Below are 20,163 nucleotides of genomic sequence, written 5' to 3'. Positions count from 1 at the left end.
GTTGGTTGCATCAAATGAAGTGGGCACTGGACCATGAAAGCTTATGCCAGTAAAGGTGTGAGTCATGAATATGCCACCCAACTCTGTGAGCCTTTTTACACAAAGCTTTTATTGTGAACTTGTGGTTGCTCACTCATGGTAGTTTCAGGTTCCTTACACAACACTGTCATCCTCCAGGGCCTCTCCCCCGCTTTGCAACCATTATTGCAGCTTTTTTCCTAGTGAGGAAAGTCTGGTATTATATAGAAATGGAGGAATTATAGTCTCATGTAGTTGTGCAATTCCATTATACCACAGCTCCATCTAGTGGCTGTATAATGAAACATATAGAAAGGCAAAGAAAGAAAGCCCCTGGAAAAAAGCATGTGTAAAGGAGCTGTTTTTAATCTCGCAAAGAATCGGAAGCAGAAGCCACAATAAAGGTGTGGGATAAAAAGCTTTATGTAAAAATGCTGTGTGTGTGTTGGTTGTCGAACTCCTAGGAGAGCCTCCCCCAACCTGGTGCCCTCCAGATATTTTGGACCTGACTGACTGGGGCTGATGGGAGTTGAAGTCCAAAACAACTGGAGGCACCAGGTTAGAGAAGGCTGGCTTAACCTCTCCTTCTCTCTCTCAGAACCCACTTGTCTGCTAGCCAGTCTGTCTGTCTAGTCTGGACACCCCCGCGATACCATTGCTCAGCTGTTGCCCTCCACTCAGAGACTCATGTTACAGCCTCCTTCCCCATCCCATCTCCCCACAGCCCACCCTCCTGGATGGTAATGATTTTGGAGGGGGAGGAAAATGATCTGGGGGTGATCTCTGGATAGCTGTCAATTTGAGGGGGTGGGAATAAATGTAGTGAAGCCACAGGATTTAGGATGGTTAATGATTTTGCAGGGGGAGAATATATGAGAAAGCAGGTGTGAAAGAGAATGAATGGATGAATGGCCTTCCTTGAGTAACCAGCCGCAGTTTATTAAATTCAGAATTTGTTCCTTTTAAAATGTTTTAATTGTTTTAACATGGTGTTTTATTCTTTTATCTCCGCTGTTCGCTGTTCCGAAATCTTCTGATGTGGAGCGGAAGAGAAATATTGTAAATAAATGAATCTGATGTGGAGCGGAATAGAAATATTGTAAATAAATAAAATAAATAAATAAATAAATAAATGTGGCCCGTGGTCCAAAAAAATCCCCCCACCCCGGTACATGCACATTCCATACTGATATGGATGTAAACTTGAGTTCCCTTACACTGGAGGCCTCTTGCTTCATCGTGTTTCCTCACCCCTACAGACCCTCTTTTTCCTCTGCAAGGTTTTAGTCCCTCACTGCAGAAGTTACAAAATCCCGGTGGCGCTCCACCCGCAAGGGCTGAGTCACAAGGCTCGGGTGTTACCGGAGGGGCTGGCCTGGGACTTCCCCTGGCTGTTTCTGCTCAAAGCCTTCTCTTTCTTGGCCAGGCCATTCATTCCCTCTGTTTGCACACAGAGGCAACCATGGGGATCTTTTGGGTGAATCGCTTCCCGCTCCTATTAGTGGTGTCCTGGTGGTTTGGGGGCCGGGAGGCTCCTGCAGGTAAAGGGGAGAGGGAGGTTTGCATAGCAGGAAGAGTTGCCACCTTTTTTCCTCCTGCTGCTCCTGTGCCTTTAACACTGGCAGAAATTAAGCTAGTAATGCCCCTCATGCCACTGACCCCTGTACTGGGGAAAACCTGACCTGCTTTATTTCTGTGTATGGGCAGCTCTTACAGGACAGGGACAAGTCCGGTTTTTAAGAGGTGGCAACCCTAGTGACAGGTTGTGTTTGGTCGCCACTTCTTAAAAAAACAAAGCAGCTGTGCTTTTTAACAGTTGCACAACAGGCAGGGGTTCAGTGACTGTTATCCTTTTCCCAGCATGGAGGAAAAGTGCCTGTTGAATTTCTGCCTGGTGTGCAGAGAGGTTAAGCACAGGTTGGGCGGGAACATGGCATATTTAGCTTATAGGCAGAGGTGTTTAGGAAACTTGTGGAATTGTGATATGAGCCTGCCGCAGTGAAAGTTCAGTTTAAGAACAGAGAGAAAGATCTGTGCATGCAATCTGAGATGGCCAAGCTAAATAACGTGAAAGTCGCCTATTATGTGATTAAAGTTTCTCACGGGTATGGGATTTATCTATTGGTTCTTATTAAATCTTCCATAAGAAGAGCTTGGAGTCTCATGTGGTTTCAGCAGAGGACTGTTTGCCATCCAGGAGGGCCAATACAGAAAGCCCCCTTATAATTGGAGACATTTATTTAAAATATTTGTATGTCATTATTCACAGTGGTTTACAAAATTAGAATAAAATACTTAAACAAGAATAATACAATGCAACAAGTGGAAACTGCAACAAAAAGTTGCAGTGTGGAATGCTTTTGTTCAGAATACTCCATTCCATTTCCCCCTCCCATCTGGTTTTCTATCCCACCTCCCCATGCAACAGTCAATCAGTATTTTGTGGCCACTGAGCATGCTCAGTCCTCACTGGACTATTTGGGGTGGGGGTGGGTCAGGGGGTTCTTCCCCTTAGGCTTTTTTCCTAAAGATTTTTGAACATCTGAAATCCTTGGGATTTTCCCTAGTCTGCTGATACTTCCCTCTTATGCATGGATGGTGCTGTTTGTTTTGTCAACATCATGGGTAGGCAGAAAGTAGTTCTCTAGGTATTTGTGACTTCGACTCCCAGAAGCCCCTGTCAGCATGGTCAATGGTCAGGCATACTGGGAGCTGAAGTCCCCCAAATCTGGAGACCTACTTTCTGTCTACCCCTGGCCTACATAAGCAACAGCACTCACCTCTGAACATGAGAAATAGCTGGAGTGATGAACTGAAACTCAGCAAACAACCCTCCCTCCAAGACAAATAGAACAGCAAAAGCCAAAACAAACAAACAAACAAACAAAACGGGTGCCTTTCTTCAGAAAGCCAGCAGGAAGGAGAGAGTACAAACGTTCCATAGGATTGAGGCTGCTACAAAGGTGGCCCAGCTTCTGGTAGAGGCTAATTTAGCTTCCCATTTCATTTGTTGCTCAGGGAATAGTTGGAGAGTGGCTGCATTCCTTGTTTCAATGCCTAATGTGTAATGGGTTGAGATCTAAATATGAGGAATACCCCCTAGCTGAAAATGATCTCTGGCCAAATCCAGAAATTACTGAAGTTCTTCTAGGCGGCTTTAGCCTACCACTGATAGTTGCCTTGGGTCTCCCTTTCCAAAAAATGCTCATCTGGTGCTCCGAGCAGTCCTGGGTGGTGGGCTCCAGGTGCCATTTAAAATTCCCACAATGCCCCAAGGAAACACTATGTCCGGAGCATTGTGGGAAATCAAAATGGCGGCCAGACCCAGCCGCGTGCTGCTGCCCCAGTGCTGCTGCCAACATCAACAGATAAGCCCGCTGGGCCCACCAATGGAACATAGGAAGCTGCCATATATGGAGTTGGACTACTGGCCGATCTAGCCCAGTATTGTCGACGGTGACTGGCAGCCATGGCTGTCCAGGGTTTCAGGCAGGAATTTTCCCAGTCCTACCTGGTGATGCCGGGGATCGGGCCTGGGACCTTGTGCATGCACAGCAGGTACGCTACCACTGAGCCATGGACCCTCCCGAAGGGGACCACCAGAGGGCACTTTGCTCAGGGACCCCTCAAAGCTGGAACTAGCCCTGGCTGGGAGGAATGAGGCCGAGAAGCTGCGAGGTCGCAGTCTCCCACTTCATCAGGAGTGTTCAAGTATAGCTCAGACCTCAGAGCCAGCATGGCGAGGGTGTTGGACTGGGAGTCGGGAGATCAGGGTTCTAGTCCCCGCTTGGCTATGGAAGCTCACTGGGTGGCTTTGGGCCAGTCACAGACTCTCAGCCCAACACACCTCACAGGGTTGTTGTTGTTGTGAGGATAAAATGGAGAGGAGGAGGATTATGTACACCACCTTGGGTTCCTTAAGGAAGCCAAAAGGCGGGATATAAATGTAATAAATAAATAATACACCTCTAGGTTGCTGAGGCAGCAACTTATGAACTGACCCGTTCAGCTGTCCCTCTAAAACAGCACTGGGCAAGTTGTGGCCCTGTGGACATTTTGACCTACAACTCCCATCATCCCTCACCATTGGCCATGCAGTCTAGGGCTGATGGGAGTTGTAGGCCAAAATATCTGGAGGGCCAAAAGTTGCCCACCCCTGCAGAGCAGTATGATTTGCATGGAGGAGCCAGCAGTAATTATTAGTCCCATACCATGAGAAACTTCACCTACTGGGGCAGCCTTCCCACGAGGCAGAGTGAGGCTGCTACCTCAGGCGGGGTAGGGGGTGGGTAGGGAGCAACGGTGGCAGCCCCTGTTCAGCCATTCCTCAGGAACCTACTCCCCGCGGTTGGAGGTCAGAGCTGTGTGTACCACGCGGCCTGCCCTGCACCCTCAGGCGAGCCCACCACCCTCAGGTGCGGCAGAGGACTTCTGTCCTATCACCAGTGTAAGAAGTAAGATTCAATGGCCAGTCTGGTTGGCTTCCGTATGTTTTGCCTCAGGCAGCAACTGTCCTTGTCCTGTCAGCCACTCATTCCTCCATATCAAAGCTTTGTTAAAAGAGCCAGGCCTCCTCACCCCACCCCTACTTCTTTTACTGCAAGAAAAAGTTGTGACTTGGCAACCCTCTGCTACTACCCACGTCAGGATGTTTAACGAGAGCAAGAAACAGGACATTTCCCCCTTTACTTTTAACGCAGGCATATGGGTGAAATAGGCATTTTCCAGTGGAGGATGTCATTGGGTGGTGCATCCACTCCGGGTTTCAGTCAGAACCAGTCAGAACTCTAAAGGAGCTATCCAAGGTGCTTCCTTACCTTGGATAGCTCCTTTAGAGTTCTGATTGGTTCTGACTGAAACCCGGAGCGGACTCATTGCCCCACTGACATTAGAGCCACCAGCCTCCACTGGCACTCTCTAACCTGCATTAGTGATTTTGAGGACAGAACTGATGAGTGGGTGATTGATGCTCTGAGATGAATGAATGCAAAGCGTAATGGCACACATGTAGGGTTTTCCTTCCCCAGATAGGAGTGTGTGTGTGTGTGTGTGTGTGTACAAATGTGCATCTGTGTGTGTTCAAGAAGGGAATATTTATCCCTCTGCTTGTGGTTGGCCAGGTCTTAGCTGAGTTCCTTGTTTCAGAGGCACAGAATATTCTGTGCTATGCAGCATTTGACGGGACAGCAGGAACCTGCAGTGACCTGCTGGGGGACGGAGTAACCACAGATGAATGCTGCTTAAATAACAAATATGGCTTCCGGGTGAACCAGAATGGGCCTTGCCGGTCCTGCCGGTGAGTGAAATGCTGGCTCGTTCTTGCTTACCAGTCCATCTGCTCTCCACTCAACGACCAATCCAACTCTTGCTTAAGATCCCCAAATATAGCCCACCCATTGCCCACTGTGACCCTGACACCTGCTTTTTGAAACCATAGTAAATTGTGAACGGGGGCGGGGGGGGCGTTTATGATTCCCAGCCGCCTGCCATGGGGCTGCTTGACTGTATTAATAGCTTTTTGACTAAATGCAGATGTAGACCTGGTTTGTACATAATGACAGCCCAGAGTATGAGTTGAGTATGGTTTGTTGTTTTATCAATGGCTGTCATTACATGTGAATCCAAGTTTAAGTATGCGTTGTTAACCATGAACAACCCAGAGTTCACAACCCAACAACAAATCATGTGTTCTCTTCTGGGGTTGTCCATGGTTCACAACCCATGGTTAAATCATAGTGCAGGGTTCATAGTGTATGTAATGACAACCCATGATTCAGCGACAAACCTGGGTTGTCATTTTGTGCAAACCAGGTCATAGTGGCTGCAACTTCAACTTTTGTTTATCTCCCTCTGCCCCTCTGCCCTACCCCTTGTTTTTACTTAACATCCAGCCTAATGAAGAGTTCTGGAGAACTCCAAAGCTTGCTCATCATTTTGTGACATTTTGGTAGGTCCTAAAAAAGGGACTGCCGTGGTGTAGATTTGGAATTTTCCTCATAAGAGTACACACACGTGTGTTTTAATTTGGCCCACATCCCATTCTGCTGTCCCCTTGACTTGCCTTCCTTTCTCTGTCTCTTCCCACAGGGCAGCTGCGTGGAGTGAATGGTCCCCATGGGCTCCCTGCTCCGTTTCTTGCACGGAAGGGGTCCAGCGGCGCAGCCGGATATGCCATGGACGTGGCGAGGGCACTTGTCAGGAGAGCAAACGCGAGTGGGAAATGCAATCCTGTGCTCTGAAGGACTGTTGTCCCCGTAAGCACCCTTGCTCTACTGTTCTGTGTCATGTGCCTTGTACTTAAGGTGAAGCCAGATGTACTGCTGAAGTCGTAGGGGGTCCTTTACCCTTCGTATGAACCTGACTTCCAATTAGCTTGAGGGTTTGCAAACAATCTATGAAGTCAAATGCCAGGTTAGCTGCCAGTCTTGCCTGTCCCCCCACTCTGCTTTAAGTGTGCTGCCCAGTTTTGTATTTTTACTTTTTTTCTCTCTAAAGCACCACATTTTTGTTTAGAAGAGAGAGAGAGAGAGAGATGGTGGGGACTATGTGTTTGGGACATCACAGGTGTTAACCAGTCAGTGCCATCCACAATTGGCTTTTGCTAGGAACCTGCAGAACTGTTTTTCTTTTTCATTCCTCAGCTCTGTAGGGAAGAAGGTACATTTGGGCTGCACACAGTGTGGGTGTTTCCAAGCCGCTGCTCTACAGATTTTATGTCTGTCCTTGGTCTTAGTGGGCACAAGGCGATGCCCACTTCCCCTGACTAAAGTTAGGTTCTAAGGCTGCAATCCTATGCCCTTAATATAAATGGAGAAAGCCCTATCCTTGGTGACTAAATAACCGACTTCTGATCAGGAAGGCACTTGGATTAAGGCAGCCTTTACCAACCAAGTGTCCTCTTGCTAGGGGATGCTAGGAGTTGTAGTCCAACACATCTGGAGGGCACCAGGCTGGGGAAGTCTGAATCATAGAATCATAGAATAGTAGGGTTGGAAGGGGCCTATAAGACCATCGAGTCCAACCCCTGGAGTAGAGCTGGAGTAGGGCCTCAGCAGAAGATCTTGCGATGACTGGTATCAGAAGAGGTGCTCTTCCAGTCATTTGGGTCCTGAGCTCTTCAGGGCTTTAAAGGTAAGTGTCAGCATCTTGAATTGGGCCTCTTGTCTTCTGCATCTGATTTACCCAGAGTCTTAAGCTCCCTTCTATGAATTTCTTTTCATTTGTGGCTCATGTAAATCTAAATTAGGTACGGCCATCATCTCTTGAGCTGCAAGGGTGGAACTCTGACCCGTTGATAGAAGCCCAGGGGCCAAAACTATCTTGGCGACATCATGTTCAGTCAGCTGTAGGATAAACCTGACATGACGTAGCAGCAAATGTGTCCTTTTGCACAGTATGAGGTCATCGGCTGAGAGTGGGGCCGAAAGGTACAAATGTGCTTTGTGCAGGGTTTCCCAAAGAGACTCTTTGCTTTTCCACGTGATAGTGATAAGATAACACTTCTGTGAAACCCGCATGGAGGCTAGTTACATCTTTTCCTTACCAGGAATGCTTTTTTTAAAAACACACACATGCATTAATTAAAGTTTTGAAGGGCCATTGAAGGTCAACTAAAGTTGATTCAGGGGTTGAATCCAGTCTACCACTTGGGCATCTCTCTCCAACCTACATTTTCAGTAACTTTGATTGTGGCTAGCTAGAGTTATTCCATCTGTGTATGTCACTGTGATCTTCTCTGATTTCTAATTACTGTGGGTTCTTGTAACTGTTGAATTCCCCCCTGCTCCAGTCCACATTACTTTGATTTTAAAATATGAGCTGAATCTTTAGCTTTCGTCTCCACTTATAGCTCCAGCTCCCTGTCTTTTGTAGATGAGCTGAATCTTGGGGCTTCATCTTCAGTAAATAGCTCGCTCTCTCTTTTGAAGAAGTATAGTCATATTTTGTAAAGCCATATCTAAATACATTTGTCTGACCGTATTACTGACTAATATGGCTTACTGATTACAGAAACCAGGAAGTTTAGGTCTCATTATATGAGTGCACGATGCTGACATGCAGATAAATACACGATCCACACACAAAAAATTTTTTCAGCATGCTTGCCCACTTATATATCGGGGTGTCACAATAAGGTCTGGCGAGCATGTAGTCACTTGTCCCAGGTATGAATAGCATTTGTGCAGGGAACACCGACCTTTGGGCAAAGAATTCAGGGTAGAGGGTTGGGGCTGCCCTGGATCAGAAGTTCAGAGGAATCCCTTCATGCTGGTTTTACAGGGAAGGGTTTGTGTGCATTGTTACAGTGACTGGACAACCTTCCTTGGTTAAAACAAGTTGCTGGTGGCTTAATAGCTTAGGGTGGGTGACTAATGTTTCCTCAGTGAGAGCTCATGGTAAATAAATCGCTAGATTCCATGGAATACGAAAATCCATATTATCATAATATCATGATTAGGCCAGCTCAATGGTCATAAAATACTGCACAAGCTTTCAATTTCTTTAGAACTCTTATTCAGGCAAAATGGTAAACAAGATAAAAAAAAAAAGGTGTCGAGGACAGGAAAACTGGCTGAAAAAAAATCAGCCATGGAGTTTACATTTGGTTATAGTCCTAAGATGGAAAGTGGGAGGAGGCTGCACGTTCTACCACAGGGATGGGCAACTTGTGGCCCTCCAGATGTTTTGGCTTACGATTCTCATCATCCAGCACAGCCAAAGGTGAGGGATGATGGGAGTTGTAACCCTCCAGATGTTTTGGCCTACAAGTTGCCCACCTCTGCTCTACCAGGTACTGAGATGGTTTCAACGTAAACTTGGGACCCTCCCAAGGGTTGCTGGGAAGAAGAAACAAACAATGGTAGGTCCCCCATTTTTTAAAACATAAAAGTGAACTGTTTACTCAAAGTCACTCCATTAGGAAAAAATACACAGATTCCTAGGTAGGTGGAAACAGAAATAGAGAGAAACTAGACAGTTGTTATGTTAATAAAACTGGAGATAATTTTAGATGGTGCCCTAGCCAAATCAGTGGAAGCCAAATGGGGTGGTTTTAGCTCAGTGGTGTGCAAAATGCAGCCTGTAGGCTGCATGCACCTTCCCTTGTCCTGCTGCTCCTCATATTCAGTAAAAGAAATAATAATTGGGGGTGGGAAATGGCATCCATAGTGGCTATGGGGTGCCCAAAGGGTAAAAATTAGTTGGTTTTATGGATGCCACTTGATTATATTTGTAACTGTAATTTTTCAGCAGGCCATGGGGCAGGGGCTCCATTTTTTCCAGGGGCAAAAAGTTGCCCACCCCTGTTTTACCTAGTGTTTGGAAGGGAAGTACTATCAGAGAACAAAGTCCCAGCTTCAGGTGGAATAAGATCATGTTTTGAATGGGAGAGGTTGTATAGTAAGATGACTCATCCTTCCCCATCTCCCACTCCAACTAAGGGTGGGGGGCTGATGTAAGGTGTTTGTGTGTGAGAAGCAGTTATTGACAGGGGGCTGAGAGAGAGCTGAACTGTGCTGTGATTTTAGTGGAAGGGACTTTGGGATGCATTCTGGGCATGTGATTTGAAACAGTCGCGTTGCTTTCTGCTAGGAGTACTTCTGCTGCTTGCCTCCACGTATGCTGCATTTGGGCAATTGTCAATAAACCAAATGTTTCGGAAAGCCATGTTCTTAAAGGCACAGCTACAGTGGCTGGTGGAAAAGTTCGCAACCCTACCAATGTGAACCATGCATGCAGACCCACCCACCGAATGGATTTTGCTTTTTCCCATCCCACAACTAGTCTTTCATATTTGCAGTCCGAGTAGTTAGAACAAGGGTGTATTCCCCCCCCCCCCATTTTAATCCTTTTAATGCATGGTTATATGTGCGGAGTGACGATCCTAATCCACTTTTGAAATCGTGGGTATAAAACCAGGGCCTGTTGGTTAATAAAAACATATTATCTTGCCATATGCGAGATCTTATTTTATCACTTTCATTTCCTCTCCTTCAAAACTCTCCTCATAAGGAAATGGCATCTTCCCGCCTCTGACAGGGTGTGGAATGATTCATACCATGGTCATGGGGTGGGGGGAGAACTCCCACAGGCCTGTTCCTTAATGTCAGCCCTTATCTCCCTGCAGTGATGGGAGGCTGGTCAGGATGGGGCACCTGGTCCCCTTGCTCAGTGACCTGCCTCAAAGGGGTCCAGACAAAGGAGCGAACCTGCACCAATCCAGCACCGGTCTGTGGAGGAACCTGTGCCGGAGACCTCAGAGAGACACAGCATTGTGACACACGCCAGGTTTGCCCAAGTAAGTTTTGGCAACTGGAGGAAGAGCTGGATAGGAGAATGGCATTATGGGGAAATGGATGGAACAAGTGGTCGGGGAAATGGAGGGGGAAGAGAGGATTGGATATAGATAATACTGCAATCTCTAGTAGATTAATAAACTACAACTTCAGTTGATTAATTGATGAGAAGCCAGTTTTAAGCCCTGGGGATGCAAGGTGAGGGGTACACTTTTTTTTTAAAGGCAGCACTACTGTAATATGGAATGAAAAATGAAAAGATTAAAATCGGTGTTTCCTTCTAACAAGGAGAGGCAGCTTTTATTTATTCAGTTGCAAGCTGTCACGCTTCCTTCGATGCGTAAATAAAAGGCGCCTGAGAACAGATGAGTGAGAGGGAATAAGGCTGGGTAGAGAGTGGTGAACACGCTAAGGGAAATGTGGATAGCGGAGCAGCATTGCGGATGGATGAGCTGATGGAGAAATGGAGATGCGAAGGGATGTACTGCGAGCAGATGGAGAGAGCTGCTCATCAGGGATGAATGGAGATGAGTATACTTGAGGGGAGCTGTGCCTGCCCACTTCCCACCCATGACACCTCCTTCCCACTAACCCCTTCATCCTTCTCTTCTCATGCAGCCCATGGAAACTGGGGCAGCTGGGGGAACTGGGGGCCCTGCTCTGCCACCTGCACTCCTGAAGGCACTGGCCCAAAGCCCAGCCAGCAACGCCAACGTCAGTGCAACAACCCCGAGCCATCTGTGTCCCCACGTGGCAACCCGTGCCCAGGAGGGGACCGAGATTACCGGGACTGCGCGGGACTGCCCTACTGTCCAAGTAAGAGCCCCATAAGATAACCTCCGCCTCCTCCCGCTAGCAAGTTGTAAGTGGTGTCCCCTATGCCCTTGCAAGGTCCCTACCATTAGGCAGAGTGAAGCAGATGTTTCAAGCGGCAGATGCTGGGAGGTGGCAGCAAACTGTTGGAGGAGAGACCTGGGTGCCCTGTGGCCTGCTTTGTGCCTCCTAAATTAGGCTGCTGCCTTCTGGTGCAGTGGAGGACCTGACCCATCATCAGTGACAGATTCCTCTGCCAGTCCAGTCGGCTTTTGTGCACAGGGTAGGTGGGAGAGGGCGCCCTCTTTTGCTTCACTTCAGGCAGCAAAATGTCTTGGGCCGACCCTGATTCTTTGCCCTTCAGCCTGGTGATAATCTCATAAAGGAAAGGAACAGAGACTCCGTTTCTTGAGGCCCAGTACCAACTCGTTCCGCAATGGACAGCCTGATGAAATTCCCAGTGAAGCTCCTCTAATGTCCCCAAAGAAGATACTTCCATGCCACAAAGACCACCTTTCACCAACCTGGTGCCCTCCCATCATCCCTGACCATGGACCATGGTGACTGGAGAGGATGGGATTTGTAGTCCCAGACACATTATCCTTGACCATTGGCTATGCTGGCTGGGGTTGATGGGCATTGTAGTCTGCAACGTCTGGAGGGCACCAAGTTGGGGGAGGCCAAACTGGCAGCTGCACCATTTTAGAGCTGGGGGTGGGGGCTGCCTCCGGGGCACTTTCTGGGATGCCGCTGTTTGAGCAACCCCGAGGTTCTTTCAGCGTTCACTCCTTCTGTGTTCCCTGTCTTTGCATTGCCCCACAGAGGACGGCAACTGGGGCAGCTGGAAGCCCACCGGTTCCTGCTCGGTGACCTGTGGGGTCGGCCGGGTGGCGGAGAGGCGTCTGTGCGACAACCCTGCACCACGGCATGGAGGGAAGGCCTGCCTGGGACCAGAGATGCGCAGTTACACCTGCAAGACTGGGGTGCCCTGCCCAGGTAGAGGAGAATGAGTTGGGGGGGTGGGATGTGGGAGCTGCTGGGAACTGCGGATCCACAGCCTGAGCACAGAGGCAGACACTGAGCTAAGTCAGAGGTGGGGAACATGGGGCCCTCCCGATGTCGTCGGGCTGCAACTCCCATCATCCCTCACCATTGGCTGTGCTGGCTAGGGCGGATGGGAGTTGCAGTCCATCCGCATCTAGAGAGCCACCCGTCCCCCATCCCCAAGCTAAGTGCTGGAGGGTTGCGGCAAAGGGAGGTGGGTTCAGGACTTCCTGCCTCATTATCACCAGGTAAGACTCAGTCTCTTTCTCTCTCTCTCTCTCTCTCTTTCCGGATCACATTATGGTAAGCACACTTAAAAAAAAAAAAAAGCATGCTTAAATTGGACACTTTTATTTTGAAGAAAAAAGCACTGGCGCTGAGGTGCTGATCAGGAATGTGCTCCTCTCACCAGTTTCCAAGCTGCACCCTCCCCTGTTGCTTTTTTGCTCCCAAAGGTGGTCCTTGCTGCAAACAGCTCCCCTGAGGCCCAGTAGCCACCAGAGAGGGCAGGGGCGGTTTTCTTGTGAATGTTGAACTTGTGCAACGTAGCTGAGTGAGGTGTGAAGGTAGAGAGAAAAAAACTGGCTGAAATGCCAGTATTTCCAAGCATTCCAGATGAATGCTGCAGTCCCATGCATGCTTACCTGGGAGTAAGCCCCATTGAGCATAGTGGGACTTACGTCCAAGTAAACATGTATAGGATTGCACTGTAAGCCAGCTGTGTTTTGGTCCGGGGCAGGTGGGAAACTTGTGGTCCTCGAGATATTGTTGGATTGCAGCTCTCATCAGCCCTAACCAGGATAGTCAGTGGTGAGGGATGATGGGAGTTGTAGTCTGGCAACATATGGAGGAACACAAGTTGCCCACCTCTGCTTTAGTCAGATTGAAATCAACAGGACTCAAGTTAATCTTGATTAATGTGTCCCACTGAGATTAAGGCATATCCCACCTTGGCCTTGACCCAACTGTATACATTAAACGTTATTTTTTAAAAATTCAACTTTTGTGGGTAATTTTCTGTTATTTTGTTTGCTTGACTTGAGGTGGGGTGGGGTGGGGGGGACAAACGAAAGAGGCCTGCCAAAGGGCTGCTGGATGGTGCAGACCTTTCTCTTCACGGGCAGAGGGGGAAGTCAGCTCTGGACAACAGTGGAGCTCTCCGTTGGTGGTGCTCCGTTGACAGCGAGGCCAGAAAAAGGGTGGCTTGGGGCTGTGTTGGGATGCCCCCATGTTCCCCCAACATGCCTGAAGCAGAGCCAGAAATGACGTCTGCTCAAGAGCTGGTGTAGTAAATTCCCTCCCATTGGAAAGGGAAGGAAACGCCCCTCCCGAGCCTTCCCCAACTTGGTGTCCTCCAGATGTGTTGGACTACAAAGCCCAGCATGGCTGGCTGGGGGATGTTGGGAGTTGTAGTTCAAGACATCTGGAGGGCACCCGGTTAGGGTAGGCATCTTTAGAGCATTCAAAGTAATTCACACACATTGGGTTGGACCCACATCCATTGGGCTGGGGCTGATGGGAGTTGCAGTCTGACCAATCTGGAGGGACCCAGGTTGGGGAAGGAAATGGCCACACCTCTTCCACAGACCTCCTCTTCCTGCTTCCCTTGGATCGTTCTGCCCAAAATATAGGGAGCAGGGGCAAAATCTCAGTGCTCTGCACCCCTGGAAAAAGAAACATTGATGGCCTTGGTCCCAGAGGCAGTAGTGACTTCCGAGATCCCCTCCCAGTGAATCTGTCTTCAGGGCTGACTTCCCTCAGCCATTCTCAGTGTTGGTTCCTGATCCCTTTTTTTAACGCTCCACGCAGTGGACGGTCAGTGGACCCAGTGGACCTCTTGGAGCACCTGTTCCCGGATTGGCTCAGGGATCAAGATCAGTTGTGAAGAGATCCCTGCCATTCAGTCAAGGACCAGGAAATGTGCTGGACGGTTGCACGATGGCAAGCGCTGTCTAGGAAACCAATATGAATCGCGAAGCTGCTACAATATCCAGTTTTGCACTTGTGAGTATTTGGTGGTAAGGAAAGACGGGTGGAGCTGCCGGGCCTCAGAACTGCTGGAAGGCAAAGCTTCAGAAATGCCCTTCAGGTGTTGCGAGGGAGCCTTGTGATGACGGCTGTCAGTTTGGATGACTCCAGGGAAAAAAGGATTAAATGCACTTGTAGAGAATAGGTATATGAAAAGCTATAACTACAGGGAACCTCCGTGAACAGCAGCCGCATATCTTTGAATGCTGGGGGTGAATGACAGGAGAAAGCTATGACCTTCCTGCCTTTCTTGTGAGTGCCTAAAGGCACCGTGCAGGCCACCACTGGAGACAGAATACTGGGCATAGGTGGTCCTCATCTAGTGAAGCAATTCCTACTCGGACCAATGATCTACAAATGTCCTCTCAGAGAATGTTTCCCAAATTGACACAAGTCTGGGGGCACAGTTCACACAGAGCATTTGGTGGGACTATTGGGTCTCAGCACCCTATAGGGAATGTATTCCCTAAAGGCTCCCCTGTTGCACAGTGCTTGGTGAACCAAGCTGTCCTTCAGGAACCTTGTCAACTGTTGCTTTTCTTCTCAGGCACCCCTGACAAAGGTTCTCCACAAAAGGGCAACTAAAATTATCAAGGGGCTGGAGCAGCTCCCCTATGAGGAAAGGTTACAATGTCTGGGATTGTTTAGCTTAAAAAGGGTGAGTAGGGGAGACATGATAGAGGTGTACAAAATTATGTATGGTGTGGAGAAGGTGGATAGGGAGACATTTTTCTTCCTCTCTAACAGTTCTAGAACCCAGTGGAGCCATCCCATGAAGCTGATTGGTGGGAGATTCAGGACAGAGAAAAGGAAGGGCTTCTTCACACAGCCCATAGTCAAACTATGGAATTCACTGCCACATGATGTAGTGAAAGCCACCCATTTAGATGGCTTTAAAAGAGGGTTAGACAAATTCCTGGAGGAGAAGGCTATCAGTGGCTACTAGTCCTGAGGGCTGCGTGCTGCCTCCAATATCAGAGGCGATATGCCTGTGTACATCAGCTGCAGCAGGGGAACATGGGCGGGAGGGTGCTGTTGCATTCAGGTCCTGCTTGGGGGTTTCCCACAAGCAGCTGGTTGGCCGCTGTCTGAACAGAATGCTGGACTAGATGGACCTTCCATCTGATCTAGAAGGGCTCTTCTTATGTTCTTAGTTGCAGTAAGATTTTTAAGCTAAAATATGCTGGGGGTGGTGGTGGGATTTTTCATCCTGCCCCCTTTTACCTTTGGCCCCACCCACTGCTGGTATGTGAGCCCTGAGAGCTTCTCCGGAATGGAATCTGGCCCTCAGGCTGAAAGGGGCTTCCTACCCCTGCTCCAGCTGCTACACCACGATCGCCTTTAGAACATGGTACTGTAATCGCTCAACAGGCAGCGATTGCAGGCGTGGGAGAGAAAGCCCGTTGGTCTGATTTGTATGGTTTTCTCTCAGTGCAAGGAGCCTGGACAGCCTGGAGTCCTTGGGGCCTCTGTGAGCCGCCGTGTGGGCCAAACCCGATGAAATCCCGCGAGAGGGTGTGCAAGCCCACATACCCCAATTTCCCGTGAGTCTGAAATGAAGGAAACGGGTGGGCTGGGCTGGGGGACAGAAATACGGAGCCATTTCATTCAAAGGGCAAGTCTGCAGTGCAACGTGAACCCAGTTTTGAACTCGCTTAACTGTGGCCAACGGCTGCTGATACCGAATGAGGACAGACACCATTAAGTTGCAGTGGTGATCCAGCAGAACTGAGGAGGGGTCCCTCTTCCCTCCTCATATATGAGGTGGACATTCTGAGGGCGGGGGTGACCTTCTGCCCCTTGACAAGAAGGAATTTCAACAATGTCTCTTCTCACCCTCAGTTACATTTATATCCTGCCTTTTCTTCCAAGGAACCCAAGGCAGCATACATGATCCTCCTCCTCTCCATTTTTTCCTCACAACACCCGTGTGAGGTAGGCTAGTCTGAAGGTCAATGACTGGCCCAAAGACACCCAATGAGCTTCATGGCCGAGTGGGGACTAGAACCCAGGTCTCCCGAGTCCCAGTCCAACACTCTAGCCACTACACCACACTGGCCTTTACTTCTGCTGAAATCCCCTCTTCTACAGCTGTTAAAGGCACAAGAGGCTTATGCTCCTTTGTCTCAGGGTCGCTGTGGCTGGCCGTACCACTGGGCAGAGTGAGGCGGCCACATCAGGAAGCAGAGGTGGGGTGTGTGGAAACGGCCGTGAGGGGGTACTGAAGGACAGAGCTGTGTGCACCACACAGCCTGCCCTGTGCCCCTCAGCTCGTCTGAGGAGGCGGTCCCGTCACCACTGTTGGAGTAGCATTTAACTGCTAATGTGGTCGGTGTCTTTTCATAGGGGTGGGGGGCGCTGGATTGTCCTTCACCTGAGGAAGGACAGTGTCTTGGGTCAGCCCTGCGGGTCACCTTAGCTTGCTAGCAACTGGCACCGGTCATCTTGGGGACTAGGGACGCCATCTTCTTTTACTGGAGCCCTCTCCCCCTGTGGCTTTTAACTGTAGCTTGACATGCTGAAACGAAGCCAGCAGCGACGAGCAGCCCATTGCTCTATTTCCATGCCAGGGAAAGCTTCGCCTGTTAAATGTTTGCCTGGCAGGTGTCAGTGGACCCAGTTCTCAGTCCTTCTGGAGCCTTAATGAATATGAAGGTGCTGTTGCACTCATGTCCATAGTCAAGCTATGGAATTCGTTACCCCAAGGCGTAATGGTGGCAACCCATTTGGATGGCTTTAAAAGGGGTAAGGCAAATTCCTGGACACAAAGGCTATCAATGGCTACTAGGCTTGAGGGCTATGTGCTACCTCCAGTACCAGAGGCAGTGAGCCTATGTACACCAGTTGCTGGGGAACATGGGCGGGAGGGTGCTGTTGTGCTCATGCCCTGCTTGTGGGTTTCCTGTTGACAGCTGGTCGGTTGCTGTGTGAACAGAATGCTGGACTAGATGGGCCCTTGGTCTGATCCAGTGTGGCTCTTCTTATGTTCTTATGAACACCATGTCTTTATCCTATATATTATCCTATAAATTAAGAGCAATTAACCCAACCAATGAACAAGTATAAGGACGAATAAGCATCAGTACCAAGGACCCAACCCCAAACCACCAGTTGGTTTGGCGGCAATGGTGTCAGTTAACTGCAGTTAGTTGAATGGCAGTGTTTGGTGTGTGTATGTGTGTGTGTGAGAGAGATTTGGGTGAATCCCGAGCCAAATTGGGCTGATTTAGACAGATTTGGGGGATGCCCGAATCAAAGCAGGGCTCCTCCAAAGCAGACTGAATCCAAATACCCCTGAAGATATGTTAGCAACTTGGATTCTGAGGGACACGGAGATACAGAGACTGTGCCTAAATTTCTCCCCAAGCCTTCGATATAAGGAAAACACATGGGTGGAGAGAGGTTGGGAAGAGGGGGTATAGTTTTATGACTGGCAGCTCTAGCTTCTAATCACAGTGAAGGGTTTTACCAGGGCTCCCCAATCCCAGTGCTTTGGAGCTGGGATGTTGAAGTAACATATTGCAGCTCTTATCTAGCTCTCTCTCTTAGGAGCAGGAATGTTGAAAGAGGTTTGGTGGAGTCTGTGGAGCCTGGGAGGATGTAGCATGGGGTGTTTGCTTGTAAAATGCTGGATGTTCAAATCCTCCCCTTCCACAAAACGCCTTTTGCAATGTTGCAGGTTTCGTAATGAAGGCCACTTCTGTGCTGTGTCTCATTTTTGTAACAATTCCCCACAAAAACATAGAGGGATAAGTGCATCCTTTTTGTTGTTGTTGAAAACCTCAAATTGTAAATGCTGCTCTTGCACAATCCCCTTGCATTGAATCATCCGAAACAGGGTAGGCTAGATCCCCTCAGAAGGGACAACTGCCCCTGCAAATTTCATCCAAAAATTAAAAAGCTACTGTCAGTTCCCTTAAAAACAAACATCAAAATTGCCCTAGAGGAGGGGAAGGAAAGGTGTACCATCAAGCCAGCTAGGCCTTTGGTCCTGATCTTTTCCTCTTGGCTGCAGATTGATAGTGGAAGCGGAGAATGGGAAGCTGCAAAATATCACCTTCTGGGGGACTGCAGTACCCATGTGTCAACCCCTGGAGAATCAGAAGCTGAAGGTGGTGGAAAAAACACCGTGTCAAAATGTGGTGCCTTGTGAAGGTGAGGTGGTAGCGATGGTGATCCCTGTGTGGGAGGAGAAACGCTGTGTACATGTGTGTGATCACTGGGAGTGGGCGCAGGGGGTGGGGAGGGGCATAGAAATGGCGCTCCTAATTCGGGCCTAGCTCAGAAAGGCAATCTTGGGACGTGTCCTAGTTAAGCCATTGGTAAGCAAAGGAAATCAGTGGTTTTGAAGGTGATGGGGACCGCTGCACACTGGAGCTGTTGATCTGTGGCTGTTGGGAGTCTGGAAATATGACTTTTCATCTCCGACATGACAGTCTGCCTGGATGAGCCGTGTGTGCCTGTCCATCTCCCTGCTGGATGAAGAATCAGCAGCCGTGGAGGCTGGAACTGAGGATCCCAGAGAGATTTGGGGCATAGAGCTGAGGAACATCTAGGGTGACCCATAGCCCTAATTTCTGGTTTCCATGTAAAAGATGCCATTAGGGTGGCAGGATGGCAGTGCTTATAAAGGGGTGTGTGTGGTGCGGGGTACTCCATCCTCACGTCTGTATTGGGCGAGGCAAGGCTGGGGTCCATGGAGTGGGCTGGGAACCTCCGTGGCCTGCTTTTGGCCCACGAGCCAGAGGTTCCCTGCCCCTGGGGTAAGGTCTGCTTGCCACCAAAGCTGCTAATGGATTAGGGCCAGGGTAGCCAAGCTGGCACTCTCCAGATGTTTTGGACTACATTCTTCCATAATGTCTGACTCTTGTCCATGCTGGCTGGGGCTAATGGGAGCTGTAGTTCAAAGCATCTGAAGGGCACCAGGTTGCCTACCCCTGGACTAGGGCAGGGGTGGAAAGAAAGTGAATTGGGATCTGTTGGTAGATCTCTGGGTGAATTGCAGTAGATCAGCAAGGGTTTCTGACTCTGCGTTGTTTAACAATGGCAACAACGAGAAGGCCCCCCCACCTCCCGCTTCTAAATTAGGCTGTTGAGATGGAATAAAGCGTAATGGGGGGGGGGGAGGCAGTTGAGGGGAGAAAGGAGAAAATTTTGGTGTGAAAGGACTGTGAGCTGAGTTCTGGTACTGAAAAGAAATTCCTGGGTTGAGCATATGCTCAGAGGCACCCTTATTCCTTAATTCTAAGAGGATGTTGCCCCCTCACCATGCCACTATTTTGCACCTGGTGGCCCCTCAAGGATTCTGGTAAAAACCAGAGTAGATCCTGCAAGCCTGAAGTCTGACTAGGGCACAGGAGGAGGTCACATGAACCAGAGTAGGCTCCAGCGTTTTCTAGGACTTAGTTTCCCCCTTTTACTCCAACTCTCCTTTATTTTTTCCCCTCAGACTGATCTTGCAGAAGCAAATGCTCTGAATGTCAGCATTGGATGCTATTACAGACTGGGGTGTGGGAAGCCATGCTGACATCTGCTTCCTGTAACTTTGCAACTCTCCCATCACTGGCTTCCTCCCTTTGAAATGATGACCCGGGGAACCAGAGAATAATCATCATAATAAATTGCGCTGTTACTTCTGTATCTACACACTATAATGGGGATATTAATTCACGGAAGAGCGTTTTTTCACGTTTATAGTGGGTTCCCCACCACCACCTATGTTTTTACTGATATAATTCATTGTTTGTGTGATTGTTGTTTTTGTATGATTGTTAATTTTGCAATAAAAATGTGTATGGTGTATCCAACCAGTGTATCCTTCTTGGAAGATTTGCTACTTTTAGTGTAAGAGCAAACTTAGCATCTCCCTATTTTAAGGTGCTTGTGGATAGACGAGTAAGACATCGAAAGCACTCAACATGTAGATTTGCTGAAAAATAGCAGGTTTTTCAATTTGTTAAAAAAA

General features: G+C 48.8%; 1 protein-coding gene across 1 annotated transcript; it reads left to right on the top strand.

The window, feature by feature from the left end:
- Nucleotides 1-1,447: 1,447 nt before the first annotated feature.
- On the top strand, nt 1,448-20,005 carry CFP (complement factor properdin). Its single transcript, XM_084836302.1, has 10 exons — nt 1,448-1,559; nt 5,164-5,314; nt 6,106-6,272; nt 10,145-10,315; nt 10,932-11,129; nt 11,949-12,122; nt 13,980-14,174; nt 15,631-15,742; nt 18,214-18,353; nt 19,648-20,005. Exons 1-10 carry the CDS (start codon nt 1,481-1,483, stop codon nt 19,650-19,652), a joined length of 1,392 nt encoding a protein of 463 aa, XP_084692428.1. The 5' UTR covers nt 1,448-1,480; the 3' UTR covers nt 19,653-20,005.
- Nucleotides 20,006-20,163: the final 158 nt, after the last annotated feature.

The sequence above is a fragment of the Heloderma suspectum genome, chromosome 2 (genome assembly GCF_057233095.1).
Source record: "Heloderma suspectum isolate Gila_16-S chromosome 2, 16-S_ref, whole genome shotgun sequence".
NCBI classification, from domain to species: Eukaryota; Metazoa; Chordata; class Lepidosauria; order Squamata; family Helodermatidae; genus Heloderma; species Heloderma suspectum.
The sequence above is the reverse complement of the archived record's forward strand: the minus strand, read 5'-3'. Positions and strand labels throughout refer to the sequence as shown.

Bases quoted from the DNA above. Each gene is read 5' to 3' on its own strand.
- CFP (XM_084836302.1), top strand. From the start codon at position 1,481: ATGGGGATCTTTTGGGTGAATCGCTTCCCGCTCCTATTAGTGGTGTCC. The intron at 5,315-6,105 runs GTGAGTGAAATG...CTCTTCCCACAG, and splicing joins GGGCCTTGCCGGTCCTGCCG to GGCAGCTGCGTGGAGTGAAT. The intron at 14,175-15,630 runs GTGAGTATTTGG...GTTTTCTCTCAG, and splicing joins CAATATCCAGTTTTGCACTT to TGCAAGGAGCCTGGACAGCC.